Below are 21,144 nucleotides of genomic sequence, written 5' to 3'. Positions count from 1 at the left end.
AAAAAAAAAGATTTACAGCTTTGGAAACTCAATGGGGGTTGCTGTGATTTGGAACTGACTCAATGACAATGGGTTTCGTTTATTTTTTTGGATGGTAATAACAAATTAGATTATAACCTCCCTTCAAAAAGCCCTATTCTGATTGGTTTGGTGATAACTAGGCACTTATACAGATTGAATAGTTGGCGGTTCAAACCCACCAGCCACTCCTCGGAAAGAAGAATGGGCAATCTACTTCCATAGAGATACTGCCTTGGAATCCCAAGGAGGAGTTGCTATGAGTCAGGACCAACTTGACAGCAGTGACTGTGTGTGTGTGTGTAATATTCCTAGATAATAAATTTGTTCTAATAAAAATTTACTTCAACAGTTCCCAAGATCTTTTTAGTAACTTAAAATCTCAAATTTAGACTAGATTGAGTACATGTGATGTTAAGGGGAAAGAGTTATTTTGTCCTAAAATAAAAAGACTAAATGTTCCAAAATGAGAAAGAGAAAAGTGTATGGCAAAACCTGAAAGGACATGGAACGTTGTAAAGGGTTTGGGAACAAGGAATGTTATTTCTTATAGTCAAAGCTAAGATTTGACAGGTTTATTTATAAGAGTTTTAGTACCAAATAATATGCAAAACTAGAATTTAGTTTTTTCTCTGTTAAAATGACAAAATGTTCTTTAATCACTAGGTTGCTCTTAGTAAGATGTTCTGAAAGGTTATCTTCATTTTCAGTGTAATCTGACTAGAAGCCAAAGATTGTGTCTCATTAGAATAAGTTACTGAGCTTGTGTGGACCTTACCATGTCCTTGATTGTTTAAGAGCATCAAGTCTTCTTTTGAAAGAGCTAAGGTTCTTCCTGGAAGGAAGGCTGGGCAATCTACTTCCATAGTGATACTGCCTGGGAAACCCAAGGAGGGGTCGCTATGAGTCAGGGCCGACTCAATAACACATAACAACAACAAGGTTCTTCAATTATATCAAATTGTTTTATTGTCATTTTGGTTAAATATTCAAGTATTATTTCTCAGCGATGTGTGATCCTATTTAACCAAATGTTAAAACTTCCAACAACTTTTGCTATTTTGCCCTCCCATAATCTAATCCTAAATTTTATCTTTTATACCTAAAATCTTATCTTTTGAAATTTCCCAGTGGGCACCTCAAACCCAAAACTCATTGCCGGGTCACAGAGACCCCTCCTTCAGCTTCCGAGGCAGTATCACTACAGATAGTAGATTACCCAATCTTCCTTCCGAGGACTGGCTGGTAGATTTGAACTGCCAGCCTCTGGTTAGCAGTCAAGTGCCTTAAGCACTATACGACTCCTGGAGAGTCACAAAAGATTTATTTTCTGTCACTTTGTAAAAATGAAAGTGCTAGAAATAATAAGGTTTATTTGATATTATGAGTTGCACGAGATTTGTTGTCAAATCAGAAGATGTGCCTAATTTTCTTTAGGTTAAAATTTGTATGGGTAGAATGTTAGTAATGAATTTCAGAAATTGTATAAAACTCCAAGAGATTTGTCAGTGCCCTCACTGTTCATTATATGTCCTGGTGATGCCTGATATTAGACAATAAAAGTATAGTATTATCAGTCATAAGGAGCTCTGGTAACATAGTGGCTAAAGCACTTGACTGCTAACCAGAAGGCTGGCGGTTCAAACCCACCAGCCACTCCTCGGAAGAAGGTTGGGCAATCCTACTTCCGTAGTGACCCTGCCTCGGAAACCCAAGGAGGGGTCGCTATGAGTCGGGGTCGACTCGATGGCACATAACAACAGCAACAACATCAGTCATAATTTCAGTTACTTTTTTTTTTTTAATGTTAACTTGCTCATGACTTTGATTTCATTAATTTGAATCCAGCATCGTTTCGGCAGTATTTGTTTTTAACTTTTAAAAAAATGCATTTTTATTGAAATATAATTTATGTACAGTGAAATACACAAAACTAAAGTGACATGGATCAATGCTTTTTTTTTGGGGGGGGGGCAGTGTTCCCTCCCCTCTGATCCCACCCCTGCCAACCAACAAAGAAAGTTTCCCTCCATATATAAACCTTTCCTTGACCCTCCACAACAACCAACTAATACTATATTTGTCCTTCTGTGATTGATTTCACTCAGCATAATGTCCTCCAAGTTCATCCATATTATGCGGTGTTTTGCAGACTCTACATTATTCTTTAGTGCTGAATATCATTCTATTATGTGTATGTACCACAGTATGGTCATCCACTCTTCCACGTAGGTTGTTTCCATCTTTTTGTTATTGTAAATAGTGCTGCAATGAACATGAGTGTGCATATATCTGCTCCTGTCCTGGCTCTCACCTCTCTAGGATACATACCTAGTAATGGGATTTCTGAGTCAAATGGTATCTCCAATTCCAGCTAAGGAATCGCCATATTGTTTTCCACAGTGATTGTATCACTTCACAGTCCCACCAGCAGTGTATGAGTCCCATATCTCCACATCCCCACCAGCATTTATTTTCTGTCTCGTTGAACCTTGCCATAATCAGTGCTGGCGTGAGACAGTATCTCGTTATTTTGATTTGCATTTCTCTGATGGCCACTGATTGTGAGCATCTTTTCATGTATTAGCTGGCCACCTGAATATCCTCCTTGGTGAAGTGTCTATTCATGTCTTCTGCCCATTTTTCAATTGGATTGTTAATTCTTTTGGTGTTGAGGCATTGGAGTTTTCTACAAATCTTAGAGATAAGTCCCTTGCCAGATATGTAATTATTGGCAAATTTGAATTTGTTGCTGTCATTTTTGTGATGTGCTTTTTCATGGTGTTGATTTCTTTATTCCCTATAATTTTCTATACTGAGCTCATTTTGTTTATGAATCGTGTTATCACTTCCTTCATTACTGTTGTTTTAGTATTTGCTAAATATTTGTGCTGGTCCTCTTTTTTATTCTGATGTGAAGGTTTATCATTTTTCTATGAGGTTACCCTGTGATTTATAGTTTTCTTCCCAAGTTTAGAACAGTCCATTCTATCTTGTAGTTGTCTTGACTTCTCTACCATCTACAAGTTCCGTAACAACAGTTTTTTCCCTCTTTTTGGTTTGTAGTTGTCCTCATTTGTCAATTGATGTCTCTGGTTCCTTGTTTACAATCTTGTAGGCTTATTTACTTTGGATACTTCCATAGCTGGTTTGGTTTCTGGGTTATATCATCATGTGTGTTAATTGTCAGATGTGGTTGGCTATTGCTGCTTCTCCATCCAAAGGGCTCCCTTTAGCATCTCTTGTAAGATTGGTCTGGTTTTAACAAATTCCTTTAATTTCTGCTTATCTGGAAATTTCTTAATTTCACCATCATATTTGAGGGACAATTTTGCTGGGTACAAAATTCTTGGTTGGAAATTTTTCTCTTTCAGGGTTTTATATATACCATCCCACTGTCTTCTTGCCTGCATGGTTTCTGCCGAGACATCTGAGCTTAGTCTTATTGGTTGCCCCTTGTAGGTAACTTTTTGTTTTTCCCATGCTGCTCTCATGATTCTTTCTTTGTCTTTGGTCTTGATGAGTTTGATGATGATAAGTCTTGGTGATTTTCTTTTGGGGTCTATTCTGGTTACCTAGTGCTGCTCTGACAAGAATATACCACAAATGGGATGGCCTTAACAAACAGGAGTTTATTCTTACAATTTGGAGGCTTAAGTCCACATTCAAAGTGCCAGGCTCTAGGGGCTGGGTGAAAGAAAGCCCCTCAGCCTTGGCGTTCAGCTCTGTCTCTTGCTCCTGGCCCACTGCAGCTAGAGGCTTTTCTTCACCCAGACAGCTGCTGGCTGCTGTGACTGACAAACCCAAGGTTGACAAGTAAAAAGGCACAGCCATGATGTTACCAAACCACATGCCAGGCCATTGATTCAAGTTGATTGAAAGTTCCAAGGTCAGCAGAGCATGGTAGGCTGCTGAGCAACGACACGACTACATGCAGGGTTCAAGCGTGTCATAAGCTAGAGACAATTCCCAAAGCTGTTTCTTACATATGAGAAGTAGACCACATACCCAAAGGCAGCAACTCAGCTGCTCACAGTAGATTCCACCATGGAGGTGATTTCCAGTCTCAACGTGGGGAATACTACATTCAGCTACCCAGCCACTCAACCAGGCCCAGCCAAGTTGACATACAAACGTAACCACCACAAGGTCTATCCTATTTGGAATTCATTGGACTTCCTGAATGGATATATTCTTATCTTTCATCATACCAGGAAAATTTTCTTCCAACAAATCTTTGAGAATTATTTCTGTGGTTTTATTTGTCTCTTCCTGTTCTGGAATTCCAATTCCACGTAGGTTATTCCTTTCAATGGTATCCCGCATGAACCTTAGACTTTCTTCATTTTGTTTTGATCTTTTTTCTGATTTATCCCTTTCCAAAGAAGTGTTCAGGTATTTGCCTTTTGTTTTTAACTTTTTAAAACTTAAACTTTGTTTACCTTGTTGTGATTTAGGCGAAAGTTTACAGAGCAAATCACTTTCCATACAGCAGTTCACACACATTTTGCTTCATGACATTGACTGCAATCCCCACAATGTAACAGCTCTCTTCCCACTTCCTCCCTGTGGTTACGTTTTCTCTGTGTACCCTGTTGTAGATGTTCACCTCATAAGGCCAGTGGTTTTCAACTGGAAATTCCCATCATTTACCTGTAGATTTGTATTCCACTCAGATGTTTAGGACCTATACTAGATTACCGAATCTCTTTTGTTCTTGGTGTATTCTAACTATGTGCTTGGTATATTCATACTATATTAAGTCCCAGGATTATTATATGTTATATCCAAAGTTCCTTTCTAAAGATTATGTTCATTCGTTCTCACAAATAAGACATAATATCCACTCTTGTTTGAAAATAAAGTTAATTACTATGTTTAGAGAGATTTTGTCTAAAGCTTTTTTTTAATTGACTTTATTTTGCTTTGCATACCAAGGAAACCAAATTTCTTTGTCAACTACATTACTTTTATAATGAATTATCATCACCTCTTTTACTTCTAAAAGTTATTAGTAATAAGTTAACCATGGCCATTTTAAGTCTTACCATCTACAGATAGTTTTTATTCTGATTCCCGAAAGTGCTCGCAATCCACTACAGGTCAGAGCATTTCAACATAAAGGGACTGTGTTAAAAAAGGAAAAACTGTTCCATGGAAAGAACTAGGCCAGGTATTTTGAGCATGTACTTCTAATGATACTGCTAAAATAAATTTGAGACCATGTCACTGGACTGAATCAGGATTTCCAGAATATTTGTGGAGAAGCTGATGAATTCACAAGACTACAAACCCAAGATCTTGTGGAAAAGAAATTAACTACATAGAACTGAACAGACTGAGGATTATTATGAGTCTTGTTTGGAGTACTGCTGATGTTTAATGTTCTCTTTTCCAGATATAAGAAATATTTCCTATTCTTACACAAGGTCACTTATTGCCAGACCCAGGAATCTTAACAATATTTTGGAATCTCCAGAAGAGAGGCACTCATCCAAATCTGTAGTACTACAGGTGAAATCTGAAGGCAAGTTCTTGCCTTGGTTTCCTAGCTTCAAAAGACTGCTATAAGTTCAATCTGAGATTCCTTATGAAAACTTCTAGGAAAGCAAATTTAAAAGGCCTATATGATAAATTACCAGTCTTGCTCATTTATGTAAGTAATGATGACCAGTGTTATTATTTTTTTTTTTTTACCTCTACTATAGACATTCTTATTACAGCACATACAAATACGTATTTAGAAATATCATCTGCCAAGTTACACATGGTCATGGATGTATTGCCTTTTCCCTAGACATACCTGATCATTCAGCCTATCTACTTATGGATCCACCTGTAGATTAATGTTTGTTATTACTGATAATGCAATATTGCATATGTAAAAGTATTTAACTTTGTTTTCTGTACCTCTTGTGCAGCTCTCTGTATCTTCCTTTTCCTCAGTGCTATTGTGTTGGTCACTTGCTTTTGGTATATTGCCTTTCCCAAATCAATACTTGTCTCCTACCTATCTAGCAATTTTCCTTCCCCAGCCTTATTTTAAGATCAATAAAAAACTTTGTTTGGAGATTGTCTTTGGGCAAAAGGAGGGTGACTATAGAATTGCATGTTTCAATAGAAAATTACAGCATGCCATTGTGGGCTATCAGATTCAGATGCTGTTCACTGTCTTAGAAATAGCTCTTGGTAAACTGGAGACAATTACTGGTTTTGTTTTCTACCTGAAAACTGAACTAGTTCTTGCTATATAGCTTATGGCATTTTCTATGTGTCTACACATAATTATTTTAAATACTTATATTTTTAGTGAATGTTTACACAATAAATTAGGTTCCCATTTGACAATTTCTATATAAATTATTCAGCGACAGGAGTTACATTTTTCACAATGTATCAACATTTTTTTTTCCCCTGTTCTTCAGGCAGGTGTGGTGGTTAACTATGTGTGTCAACTTGGCTGGGCCTGGTTGAGTAGCTGGATAGCTGAATGTAGTTATTCCCCATCTTGAGATTGGTAATTACCTCCATGGTGGAGTCTACCAGAGCAGCAGAATAGCTGTTCTGGGTATGTGGTCTGCTTCCCATATATAAGAAACAGCTCTGGGATGGTCTCTAGCTTATGGCACGCTTGAACCCTGCATGTAGCCAAGTCGTTGTTCAGCAGCCTGCCATGCTCTGCCGTTCCTGGGACTTTCAATGGACTTGAATTAATGGCCTGCAATGTGGTTTGGTAATATCAGTACTATGCCTTGTAACTTATTAACCTTGGGTTTGTCAGCCTCAGCAGCCAGCAGCTGAGTGCAGAAAAGCCTCCAGCTTCAATGGTCTGGAAGCAGGAAGCAGAGCTGAAGCCCAAGGTTGAGGGGCTTTCACCCAGCCCCTAGAGCCTAGCACTTTGAACTCGGACTTAAAGTAAGCATAGTGGCTAAGACACTTACCTGCTAACCAGATGGCTGGCGGTTCAAACCCACCAGCCACTCCTCGGAAGGAAGGTTGGGCAATCCTACATCTGTAGTGATACTGCCTCGGAAACCCAAGGAGGGGTCGCTATGAGTCGGGTTTGACTCGATGGCACATAACAACAACAACTGTAAGGGAACAAACTCCTGTTTCTTCAAGCCATCCCCATTTGTTGTATATTCTCGTCAGAGCAGTACTAGGTAACCAGAATAGCAGGTTAGTTTAATTTTATAGAAGAAATATTTTCAAGCAATACAAATGACACAATTAGAACAGTGACAAAAACAAAGAGATGTATACTGATTATAACTTTTTCCCACAACAGAAGAATTCTTGATATCAGCAAAGCTAGACAAATCAGTGATCAGAAAAAGTAAAAACCAAATCCCCTTTTACACATAGTACTGTTTTTAAAGAACCTTGTTGCTGTTATTGTTGCTATGTGCCGTCGAGTCGGACCAGACTCATAGCAACCTCTCCTTGGGTTTCTGAGGCAGTATCACTACAGAAGTAGATTACCCCATCTTCCTTCCGAGCTGGTGGGTTTGAACCGCCAGAATTCTGGTTAGCAGTCAAGTGCCTTAGGCACTATGCTATCAGAGCTCCTTTAAAGAACCTTAGTGGCAGAATTCTAATCGTTTGACTATAATTGTAGTGAAAACATGGCAAAGTTTTTCTCATCAGAAAGCACAGCCTATGAGCAAATTTAAACATAAGATGGAAAAAAAAAAAAAACCTTCAGACAATGGAACTTCTCTTTTCTGACACGTGGGATATTCTCTGGAAGGTAGCAGTCCCAAGTAGTCTGAAGTTGCAAAATCAAGCCACGAATGAGAAACAAATTAGGGTGCTTCGTGCCCTCCTGCCTGCTCGATCCAGTTTCTAATGCTGTCCAACTGCTCTTTTCAGCATGGATGGTGAACATCTCTCCCTCCTTCATTTGTCTTGACTTTCTTTCTTTACTATGGTCTCATTCAGCTGCAAAAGCAAACATATGCAGGGCAGAGGACAAACACACAACTTCATCATATTGGCATGGAAGCAGGAGCTACATTGTTGTGTTGCAGGGTTCAACATTCTCTTTAAATGGGTTCTGATTATTATGATTCCAATACTCTAGTTTCCCTGCTACCCTTATCTTTTCATCTTTACTTCACAGTGACTGTTCACCTTTTGGTCTCATATAGTTTTGTTTTGTTAACCGAAGCACTGTACTTCGTTTTGTGTTCCAAACTGTTATTTTGCTAAAAGATGACCTAAGGGGATGATTTTGGTTTAAGGCTTAAACAGTATCTCGAGGCAATAGTTTCAGGGAGTCCTCTAGTTTTAACTGGTTCCTTAGTCTGGACTTCTTAATTTGAGTTCTGTTCCATGTTTTTCTCCCATTCTACCAGGGTCCATCTATTGTGACCCTGGTCAGCAGGGTCAATAGTAGTACTCAGCCCATCTAATTCTTCTGGTCTCAGAGTAGATGAGGGTGAGGCCTGTGTAGGCTATTAGCCCTGTAGATAGTTTCTTCTCTGAGACTTAGGGTTCCTTCTTTCTCTCCTGCTCCAGACAAGTAGAGACCGGTAGTAGTACCTTAGATGCACACACAGCATGTGACCTAATCAACTGAAAACAGCTCCCTGTGAGGCCAAGATATTATCTAAAACTATTCAACTCTGTAAACTTGTTTTGTGAATTTATGATAATTCTGTAGATAAGGAAAAGGACAGCATGTCTGAGTTGCAACACTGAGTCTTTTAATTCTAATGTTACTTTGTTACAAAATACCATTTGTAATCTTAAAGTGTATTTTCTACTGCAAGAAATTCTAGTTCTTGAGGCTGTGGGAGCTATTCCCATAACTAAATATCCTATAAGTATGCATTCAGTTAGAAGGTTTTTCCAATTTCCATTTAGCATTATATCTAAATGGTCAACAGTTTGTTATCCTGTTTCTATATCCTTAGTCTCTCTCTTATTTCTAATTTTCCATTTAGGTAAATGATTATGAATGTATGCTGTGTATACATAAATGATAACTAGCATAAAATTGCAGCCTGCCCTGATGATGAAGATCTCTACTAAGCAGTGATTGCTATCTCTGCTCAATTCTCAGTACTCTTGGGCAGAGGCTGATGAATCCAAAATCAGCAGGTAAAACAGCAGGCTGCTGATTCACAGGCTGCAGAGGCTAACAAATCCTGATTTCAGCAGGCAATACAACAGGCCACCGACTCAAGTCCCAAGAATTGGCAGTCAGAAGGAGCAAAAAGCCAGAGAGCTTTCCCAGAATGTCCATACATATTAGATGCAGACCAAATTCCCTAGGAAACTCCCTTTCCACTGATAGCTGCTCATAGCAGATCTCATCATGGAGGTGATCACATTATATCAAATCACAAAATAGATGATTAAATCATTATATAGCTACTCAATTACATAACTGTCAGATCACTGAGATCACAGTCCAGCCAAGTTGACACACAACCTTGACCATCACATGCACTTTGCAAAAACTGTATAATGTATTCATTATTTGTATAAAAATACAGTTTGCTTTTTGTATGTGTTATGTTTCAAGAAAAAATTAAGAAAGAATATTTGGAAGGAGCTCTGGTGGCAGAGTGGACTGCATAAGATATGCACTATTGTATTAAAAATACAGTTTTTCTGTATGTGTGTTATGCTTCAAAAAATAAATAAGAAAGAACATTTGGAAGAAGCACTGGTGGCAGAGTGGATAAGGATTTGACTGCTAACCAGAAGGTCAGCAGTTCAAACCTATCAGCCACTCCACAGAAGGAAGATGGGGCAACCTATTTCTGTAAAGATTTACAACCTCGAAACCCAATGAGGGTCACTATGAGTCAGAATTGACTTGATGGCAGTGAACTTTTGTTTGTTTGGTTGGTTGGTTGGTTTTATACCAATACATAGGCTATGATAAGCCAAGTATACTATATGTATCAGCAAGCTGGAACTTGTTGCGGGGGCAGCAACCGTTATTTATTCATATTAAGAGCCTTCACTCTGGGAGTCAAAAGAGTCATCTGACACACATATGTTCCAACCACTACCATCACCGGACTCCTGCCAAATAACACAAGGCTCCCTTCTTCACCCATGGGGAAACAAAACATAGTCTCATTGCTTTTCTACAAAATTCCTTTCTCTGAAAGTCCTTTAAAGTTCTCTAAAGAAGATTTCTGACCAAGAAGCAAAAGACTTTTTTCCTTTTGATCTACCACTGATTAACATCATTGACTGAATAAGTACCATATTAAGCACTTTATATGCATAGCTTATTTAATCCTCAGAACTCTATACAGTAAATATTATTAAGTCCAGTTTACAGATAAGGAAACCAGAAATTAGAGAACAATCAGTGGTAACTGGATGCTGTGTCTGTCTCCAAAGCACAAGCTCAAAACTCCTACACTATTTTTTGTCCCAATAACCAGGCCCTCTTGATGATAACATACCAAGACTGCTTACTTTCATGGAGAAGAGCTATGCTGCTGTGTATCCTTTTAACTCCAGCATTATATGTAAGAGATTATGGCACAGGGAAGAGATGGAGTCTAGTAGTAATAGGATAAGGAAAAATGGCCAATGGATGACAATAATCAAGAAAGGGGTACTACTGTGTTCAGTTAAAGGACAGGGCTGGGGTAGGACTGTGACTTTCATTATAGATCAGATACATGTTATTAGTCAAGAATTGCTTAAAGTCACGAAAAACATGAAATAAAACAGTTTTACTAATCTCTAAAATTCTAAATCCTAATATGTAACATAGGAGCTCTGGTAGCATAGTGGCTAAAGCATTTGACTGCTAACCAGAAGGCTGGCGGTTCAAACCCACCAGCCACTCCTCGGAAGGAAGGTTGGGCAATCCTACTTCCGTAGTGATACTGCCTCGGAAACCCAAGGAGGGGTCGCTATGAGTCGGGGCCGACTCGACGGCACATAACAACAACAACAACAACAATATGTAACATGCACTCAATTTTTATTAAGAAAACAAACTCACGTAACCTTGAAGACATTTTTCTCCTAATTCATTCATTCTACAAATATTTGCTGAGAGTCTAATGTATACCAGGCATTGCTCCAAATGTTAAAGATACACGTGTCCTAAGAAAAAGTCCCTGTCCTCGTGGAACCTGCATTCTGATGGAGAAAATAAATATATTATAAAATGATGATAAATGAAGAAAATAAAGCAGAGTGAAAGTAACAGGAGTGGAAGTGGTCAAATGGGCTGTTTTAAATAGATTAGGAAAGGCCTCCATAAGAAAGTGATTTCTGAGCAAAGACTTGCTCTACCATACCTTATTTGAGATCTGATTACATGATATGCTGTATTATGCTCAATTTTTAAAATCAGTATTTACATTAAATTTAGACTATAACTTTAAAGTAATTCCTCAAAATGTAGTCAATAGAGAATTTCATTAACAAAATCAATTTACTTTTTACATACTTACTTAAGATGAGAAACAGAGTTTAAAAAGAAAATTCCAGTATAAAACACATTATTTTAAATTGCTCAGAAAATTGTCAGGATTACAAAAGTCAGGGACAAAGTTTTGAAAAAAAAAAATGTCCTTCCATGTCCTTACTCTAGGAACCTGTCAGAAACACTTATCTCAAAGCTTAAATCATTCCTTTTCTCATATCTTTCCAATGCTGGCCTTATGTGTCCTCTTTTCTTTTGCGTTTCTCTCATTCCACATGCTTTATCGCCTTCCTGTTCACCCTCCTTGCTTTTCCTGTCTTCAACATCTTCCTGTCTGTCCTCATTAATTGCCTCTAAATGAATAATGGTGGTTTTTTCTTTTTTAAATGTATTTAATGTTTGTTTTTATTATTATGAAAATATATACAATAACATTTGCTTAAAATCTGACTAAACACAGTAAATGCTTCATACAACTTTGTTGTATGATTTCATTAAGGCTGAGAGAACAGAACTGAAGTCAATTATGGAATACTATAAAACACCAAGTTATCCTCAGACACATACAAAAGGGAAAATGAAAGTAAGTAATGCTTATGTATTTTCAAGTAAAGTTACAATTTATAAAATAAGAAGAAAGTTTTATGAAGTATTTAAAATTTTCAATTCCATTTTTTCTATTAGAATAAATGTTACTGCCTCATAACTAATTTATAATTTAGACAGAGAAATTGAAAGAGACTGAATGATAACATACCGTTCATTATGTTTTTAACAGTACATAAATGTATAAAATATGAATAAGGAAGAGTCTGAAAAATCAATGTATTTTAATATATTAATACACCACCACCAAAAAAAAACCCAAACTCACTGCCCTCAAGTCAATTTGACTCACAGCAACCCCACTGGGTTTCTGAGGTGGTAAATCTTGACGAAAGTAGACTGCCCCATCTTCCTTCCAGCAGAGCAGCTGGTGGGTTTGGATCACCAACCTTCTGGTTAGCAGTCAAATGCCTCAGGCACTACACCACCAGATCACCTTATATTAACACAATAGCATTCAGAAAAAGACACAGCAATTACCAAAATTTGATAACTATCTTTAATCATATAAAAGACTTCTTAAAAAAAAATCTAAGGTCAGATAAAGTGTTGTCAAAGGTTTAAAATAAAGGCACCACCAACAAGAAATACAATAAAATTTATCAGAAACAAAACACTGGTAAGCATAAGACACCTCTTAAGCAAGAATACAGTACTGTTCCCTTGAAGGGGTGATAAAAGCCTCTATTATTAGCAGAGATAAGAACTGCCTGGAATTCTTTCCTTAGTAACACCATGCTAAAAATAAAATGGTTCAACACATTTCAAAATAAACACATTGCTTTGCATATGCATTAAATTGTTTAAATAACATATAAAAAATATAAACGTGATGAAATGTGCTGTCTTATATTTGCATTTAATAAATATATAAGCAGATTTGCTCCCTTCACTTTTAAAACACAGTCAATATTTTAGGAGTCTTATGCCATCCAGTTATTCATTTTCTCTTAAAGGATCTGAGATTAGATCTTCCTGCTAGATCAAATTATCTGCTTGGTTTTAAAAAATAGGGTATATTCTCTACAAAGTATTTTCTCTGCCATCCAGGAAACTGCAAGAATCTAAGAATAAATGAGGTGAATAAATGAGGTGTTATTGTCCTTACAGGGAGCTCTGGTAGCGTAGTGCCTAAGGCACTTGACTGCTAACCAGAAGGCTGGAGGTTCAAACCCACCAGCCACTCCTCTGAAGGAAGGTTGGGCAATCTACTTCCATAATGATACTGCCTCGGAAACCCAAGGAGGGCTTGCTATGAGTCGGGTCCGACTCAATGGCATATAACAACAACAACAACACTGTCCTTACAAAGTGGTACCAAACGCATTAAGGAAAACTAACATGAACCGCAAAGGTGGTTGACAATTTCGGTTCATTTTTATTAAAAATTGTATAAGACAGTGTTATGAGTTGGATCCAACTCAATGGCAGTGAGTTTGGTTTTTGTTTTTTTATGTCGGCAAGAGGAAACGGGAAAAGTCCAGGAACTCAGGTAATAGCCCCAAGATAGGATCAAACTAAAAAATCCTTTCTAATACGTTAGGGGAAAGTTTGGTAGAAAGGTATTTTGCACTCAGATTCTGCCTTTTCTATACTTTTAAAACATTAATCTTATTTCATTATTAATTTATTATAAACCTTATGTTAGGTGTTATTACAAGCCAAGTCTGCCTTAAAAATGACCCATACGTACAAAACTGCCAGCTGCCACTCACATTATCCCCATCCTGAGCTTTTGCCTCCTTCCTCCAACAGTTTCTATGATGACCACCATGGGATCTGGTATATATGTATGTTACATGTTTTCATATATGCATGGGGAATATTGTAGAACAAACGGAGATAGATCAGCAGTCTCTACAGAATAAGTTTCCTGAACATATTCATTCATAAAAGAAGGAAAAAAAGACAGGAGATAGTAAACTCTTCTTCCCCTCTCATCAAATAAATTTCTGGCCTCAGAACCAGAACACAGATTACTCTTACACAGGTCAGCTAGTTATGGATTTATGTAGGACCTAAGTATATAAAAATACATAAGGAACAACTGGAATAGAAATAGTGAGAATGTTCACGCATTGTGAAGAATATAAGCAATGTCACTGAACAATTTGTGCAGAAATTGTTAGTTGAGAACCTAAATGGTTATGTAAACCTTCACCAAGAACAGTTAGTTAAAAAAAAAAAAAAAAGTATCTAAGGGATAAATACTTTAGAGTACTTCTTCACCTACATTTCTTAAGTAATTCTCACAACAATGTAACAGAGCCTAAGGTATTATTTCCCTTTTTATAGCTCAATTGACTGAGGCATAAGTCCACATAGCTAGTTTATGACAAAGCAAAGGTTCCATATCAGGTCTTCCAAGTCTCCACACCATGATGCCTTGTGGACTTACCTGAACCTAACTGTGGTGGTTATGTTTTTGTGTCAACTTGGTCGGGTGTGGTTGAGTGGCTGGGCAGCTGGATGTAGTATTCCCCAACTCCATGGTGGAATCTACTGTGCTGAGTAGCTGCCTTAGGGAATGTGGTCTGCTTCCTGTATTTAAGCAGCAGCCCTGGGAAATGGTCTCTAGCCTATGGCACACTTGGACCCTGCATGTAGCTGTGTCATTGCTCAGCAGCCTGCTATGCTCTGTCGACCTCAGGATTTATAATGGACTTAAGTCAATGGCCTGCTGTGTGGTAACATCGGGAATATGCCTTTTTACTTGTCAACCTTGGAGCTTCTCAGCCTCAGCATCCAGCAGCTGTCTGAATGTAGAAACACCTCTAGCTCCAATGGGCCGGGAGCAGGAGGCAGAGCTGGACCCCAAGGTAGAGGGGCTTTCACCCAGCCCCTAGAGCTTGGCACTTTGAACTTGGACTTAAAGCCTCCAAATTTTAAGAATAAACTCCTGTTTGTTAAGGCCATCCCATTTGTGGTATATTTCTCGTCAGAGCGGCACTAGGTAACCAGAACACTAACCACCACCTATAACATTATTTCTTATAGGAAAATACCTTTTGAAAGTCAACCAACTAATTACACAAAATGAACAAAATCCATTCCAAAGTTAAGGACAAAATTACCAATGTCAAAACCATATAAATGATTGGAAAAAAAAATCTAAATACCACATCATGACCTAATTGACAGATATGATTGAGTTGATTATGATTCAAATATTAATAATCTAATATTTGAGAAAAAAACATAGCTTTATTTTTAGAACTATTATTTAATATTTTTTTAGAATTTCCATAACTTCAAAAGTAAAACCAGTTCAGCTACTAGCGTATACAAACATTCACTATTATTTCACTATTTTCTCTTTCATTCTTATTTTATTCATTTCCCATATTTCTGAAAATAAACACATTATGTGACTTAGCTAAAAAAAGATACTGTATTTTAACATCCAAAAAAACTATACCAACTGCCATAGAGTCAATTTTGACTCACAGTTACCACCATTGGGTTTCCAAGGCTATATATCTTTAAGGAAGTAGGTTGCCTCATCCTCCTCCAGTGGAGCATCTGGTGAGTTAGAACTGCTGACCTTCTAGTTAGCAGCCAAATGTCTTACCCACTACGCCATCAAAGCTCCCTGTTTTATAATACAAACATTAATAATTAAGCATCGTATAGCACAAATAAATTAGTTATTAAGAACTTTCGCCAACACAGGCAACCAGAAATTAGGGGCAGATTATTGCAGCTCTATTTCACTGCTGGTAACAGAATTGAAAGCATTTCTAAAAATAGAAGCACTTGTTAACACCTCACACAGAGTAAAGAATTTACCCACAGCAGTTAAGCATTTTCATCTCCATAACTGTGTCATCTATTTGTATGGCACTTTATCTTTTTCAAAGGAGCTCTAGTGGCACAGTGTCTAAGGCATTTGACTGCTAACCAGAAGGTTGATGGTTCAAACCCACCAGCCACTCTGCGGAAGGAAGACTGGGTGATCTACTTCCACAAAGATTTAACACCTTGGAACCCAAAGAGGGTCTCTATGAGTCATAATCAACTGAATGGCAGCGAGTTTGGTTTTGGGTTTGTTTGTGTTTTTTCACCTTTTTCAACACTATTTATATACCTCCACTTATTTGCTCCTCATAAAAAGTCTAGGATGTAGATAAGTCTACTGTTGTTACTCATGCCATTTTACAAAGGAAACAGGCTCTGAGAAGTGTGATGGTCATATACGTAGTGGTGGAAAGGGAATTAAAATCCCAGGCTAATGCCTTCCTAAACCAATATTCCTTACAGGACATCAAATCATTTCTTCAAGTTCTCTTCATTTTGCTATTCAAGGTTACTTTCACAGTAAGAAAAGAAACTGAAACACCTGGCATTTCTAAGAAATTTGGGTTCCAACTGTCCGAATTCAGCACATTCATAATACAAGAAATGGAATGCACTGAGCCATCCAAATAAAATTTGGTAACAAAAATAAATAAATAAATTTTAATAATCCATACATGGAGCTCCAAAAATAAACTGTTTTGTCTCTAAATGTGGACTAAAATAAAAATATTTAAATCTTATTGACTCAATCTTTAGTAAATATTTATGGACATGCAAATCATATCTTTATAGATACAAAACTCACAAAATAGTATACTACGTTTTTTGACTTTATATTCCATATAGCATAAGGAGCTCTGGTAGCGTAGTGCCTAAGGCATTTGACTGCTAACCAGAAGGCTGGTGGTTCAAACTCACCAGCCACTCAGAGGAAGGCTGGGCAATCCACTTCCATAGTATCGCCTCGGAAACCCAAGGAGGGGTCACCGTGAGTCGGATCCAACTCGACAGCAGTGAGTTTAGTTTTTTTTTTTTCTGTTCTATGTTACATCTACATTCTCTGGTCTTCAGTAATTCAAATATCCAGTAACCCAGAAAGAACAATTAAACATATTCATTTTTTTAATTAAATCTTATAAAAAATCAGTTTAATTTTAAAGTTGTAAAGGCTCTTACAGATGATGTCTTCTAATGTTCTCCTTTAGGAGAGTAAGAAAACAAGGCCCAGAATGGTCAGATGTCTTGTTTAGATCTTGATACTAACATGGGAGTCAAAATCAGTTAGTTATCCGAAATGTGATTTATCATTTAGAACTTGGTATTTATATTTCAACAAAGGTAGCACAGTTTATAAAAAATCTTATTTTTTTTCCATTTGCTTATTCTTCCTGTTATCTGAAAAGTATGCAGGAAATTAGTAAAACATTTACTTAATTTCCTGAAATTCAATAAAGGTAATTATTTGAAAACAAAAGCAATAAATCTCTTGATACTTTGCTAGCTAGAAAGAAGATAAAGTTGCTGCAAAGTATCCTTTGTTGAACAATTTCAATGAAGGATAATTATTTCTAGGATATAACACCAATAGCACTGTTCATAAAAAGAAAAAAATGATAAATTGGACCTCATCAAAATTCAAACTTATCATTCAAACTACAATTAAGAAACTGAAAGGAAAAACAATAGACTGGGAGAAAATATTTGCAAAACATATCCAATAAAGAACTTATATTCGGAATTAACTAAGAATTCTTACAACTCAATTTATAAGAAGACAAACCAACCAAAAAAAATGACAAAGATAAACAGAAGACATTTCATCAGATGTACGAATAGTTAAGAAGTACATGAAAAGATGTTCAATATCATTATTCATAAGGGAAATGCAAGGTAAAGCCAGGAGATGTTACTTCACAGCATAACTATAATAAGCACACAGTAAGGGGTCCCCATGAGTCAGAATCAACTCAAAGGTTTGGATTTTTTGTTGGTTAACAAATCTTGGTGAAAATGTGAATACATGATTACCCTCATGCATTATTAGTGGTTGTTGCTGTTTTTAGTTGCCTTTTAGTCAACAACGAGGGCAATCTTATGAATAACAGAACTAAACAGTCCTGCACCATCTTCAAGACCACTGGCTACTCTGGACACATCATCAGGAAAAGACCAATGGTTAGAAAAGGACATAGGTAGAGGGTCCACAATAATGATGGAAACCCTCAACAAATGGACACAAAAGCAACAAAAAGGGGCTCAAACATGGTATGCAAGCACTTTAGAAAAGTTCAGCATTTCCTAAAATAATCAAGCATAAAATGAACCCACCCTGCAATTCCACTCCTAGATATCTACCCAAGATAAATGAAAACGTGTTCACACAGACTTGCATGCAAATGTTCACAGTGGCATAATTTGTAATAACCCAAAACTGAAAATAATTAATGTCAATCAACTGGTGATGTACAGACAATTCACCAGTGGCATATCCATACAGTGGTGAAGTAGTTAGCAATATAAGGGAGGTCTGGTGGCATAGTACCTAAGGCATTTCACTGCTAACCAGAAGCCTGGCGGTTCAAATCCACCAGCCTCTCCTCGGAAGGAAGACTGGGCAATCTACTTTCATAGAAATACCACCTCAGCAACCCAAGAAAGGGTCTCTATGAGTCAGAAATGACTTGACCGCAGTGAGTCTGTTTTTTTTTTTTTTGTAAAAAGAATAAACTACTGATACATGTTATATCATGCATAAACCTCAAAAACATTTCTTTCAATTAAAGAAGTCAGACATGAGATTCAACATTGAATGATCCCGTTTATACAAAATATCCAGAAAAGTCAAATATATAGGGGCAGAAAATAGATCCATGGTTTCTTGGGGCTGGGGTCAGAAGGAGAATTAACTATCAATGAACATGACAGATCTTATTTTAGGAATGAAAATGTTCTACAACTGATTTATGATGATGGTTGCACCATCTGAGAAAGTTACTGAGTATCATTGATCAGTACACTTAAAATTAAAATGGGTGAATTCTATAATATGTAAAATATACCTCAATAAAGTTGCTTCAAAAACTACATGTGCTATTGCTTCATTTGTCTTGAAAAATTAAATGAGTAACTTAAAATTGTAGCAATTCTATAATCTATTAAACTAACAGTTGTACTGATTCTAATCTTGGATGGGAATCCACAACATAATTTTAGTAAGACTCTGACACAGTATTAGGAAACCTGCTCCTATTGTTTATTCACTGGACAGGGGTTCTCTAGAAAAGGATTTCTCATAAGTCAAAGTTCCTTCTATTGGAACTTTAAGAAGCCAACTCATAGTAGTAGCTCAATAGTATACACAAAAGCAAGTTAAGTCATCATTTGACAATGGGCTGATTGATTTGATGGGTGTTGTGTCCTTCCAGATTTCAGTGGGGAAATTAAAAAAGACAAAAACTTTTAACAGTTTAAAAGGATAGGGGGTAAATTACATAACTTGGTGCATGTACATGTTCAGATGGCAAAGGTGCTGTTTTGAGTAACTATGATATAACACAGCACTCCTCAGTAATGATATTTAACGACAACTAATGTTGCAGGCATTAATCCAACCCCTGGATCTTCCTGTGTTCCTTCTAAATATATTCTCCTAACTATTCTATTTATGACATCTTTCAAAAACAATCCAGAACTTCACAGCCTTCATAGGACTTCAAAGTTCACAACTTTCTTTAGGTCTTTGCATAATTACCACTTTGTCTGTGACACCTTTCCTGACCACTTTATTGAAAACTGAACAACCTACAAAATTCTCTATCTTCCTTCCTCTGCTTCATTTTTCTCAAAAGCACTTACTACTATCTAAACATACTATACATTTCACATATATATTTCAGTTATTGTTTGGCTTCCTAACTTGTTCACTGCTGTAGTCGCATTGCCTAGAACAGTGCCTAGTATACAGTAGATGCTCAATAAGTACTTTCTGAACAAATGAATGGGCATCAGGTATGTGAAAGCAAATACGAGTTCATCCTTACCACAGGAATTCAGGAACAATGAGTCTTTTCCCCCTATTCAACAGTCTGGACTTGAAGTTAAAATGTGATTTTACAAGGAAACAGAGACCACAGAATAAAATCTGCAGATTAACTATTTAACATTTCTACACAAGAAAGAAAAAAAATGAACAAAGTCAACCCCTCATCAGTCAAACAGAAAGCATTTTTAATAAACTGGCTCTAGTTCTGGAGCAAGGACAGGTCAAGTAAATCCCATGTGACTCTCATTAACAGAGGAGAAAGGGAGAAAGGGAGTTCAATACTTAACTAGTAAGAAGTAAACCCAAAAGCAGCTCCAAAACGGGCTTCCATCACCAAGAAACAGACCTTAGCAGTACATGTCTTAGCAGGTCTGACCCCGAGCCTAAATCCTCAAAAGCCCAATACCAAGAAACCTTATTCATTTTCCCCACCCCAGAAGCCTTCCTTTTACACAGGCCAACCAATCTCTAATTAAGCCTTGACCTAATCCAGAGGCATTCCAGCGTTTCACCTACCCAGCAAAAGATCTACCCCACTTCCTAGCCTCTGGAGCATCCCCTAAACAGCCAGCCCTACCAACTGAGTCTCAGCATTAAAAAAGCTGGGGATGGCAGAGAACTCCCAGCAATGCCAGAATTGGAAGACATCTTAGACTTCATCCTGGTTCTGCCAATTTGTGTGACCTTGGACATGTTACTAAACCTGTGGGGATCCTAGTTTTCTCACCTTTGCAGTGAGAGTGTCTTCACCAAACTGGAATTAAAGATTACATGAAAAGCACTCAACAGGGTACTTGGGAACTCAATAATCAGTAACATGTGTTATTCCTCAGCCCTATTCATACTGGAAGACACCTCACAGATGTAGACCAATCTCCCATTTTTACAGGAGCGCAAACTACAGTTCAGTGAAGAGAGAAGTGCTTTGCTCCAGACTACCAGAAAGTGAAATTGGCACTGGATCTGGAACCCTGGGCAAACGTCCCCTAGCGCCGCTCCTCTTCACCAGGCCCCTCTCCCAAGCCAAGCTCCGCGCGGCCCCGGGCAGCTCCACCTGCCGCCAGGCCCTGCACCCGCCCGCCTGCCCGTCCGCCCGCCCGCGGTTCTCGCGGGTCGGCGGGACCTCTAGCGCCTTGGGCTGCCCCGCGCAGCGGCCTCGAGCGCGTACTCAACTCTTCACTTTGCCGAAGGTGCCGACGCCCAGCGTGTCCCCGAGCACGTAGTGTCCGATCTTCACCCGCCCGTCGTGCTTCTGCTTCTCAGCCAT

At 37.7% G+C, this 21,144-nt stretch overlaps 1 protein-coding gene across 1 annotated transcript in view; it reads right to left on the bottom strand.

The window, feature by feature from the left end:
• Positions 1–21,144, bottom strand: part of PRKAA2 (protein kinase AMP-activated catalytic subunit alpha 2) — a 118,125-nt gene extending 96,981 nt beyond the window's left edge. Inside the window, exon 1 of the mRNA XM_007947401.2 lies at positions 21,051–21,144. Within this exon, the coding sequence (XP_007945592.1) occupies positions 21,051–21,144 (94 nt within the window). The remainder of the gene's footprint in view (positions 1–21,050) is intronic.

Source organism: Orycteropus afer, unplaced genomic scaffold, assembly GCF_000298275.1.
Source record: "Orycteropus afer afer isolate SDZICR_OR568_19922 unplaced genomic scaffold, OryAfe1.0 scaffold00183, whole genome shotgun sequence".
NCBI classification, from domain to species: Eukaryota; Metazoa; Chordata; class Mammalia; order Tubulidentata; family Orycteropodidae; genus Orycteropus; species Orycteropus afer.
The sequence above is the reverse complement of the archived record's forward strand: the minus strand, read 5'-3'. Positions and strand labels throughout refer to the sequence as shown.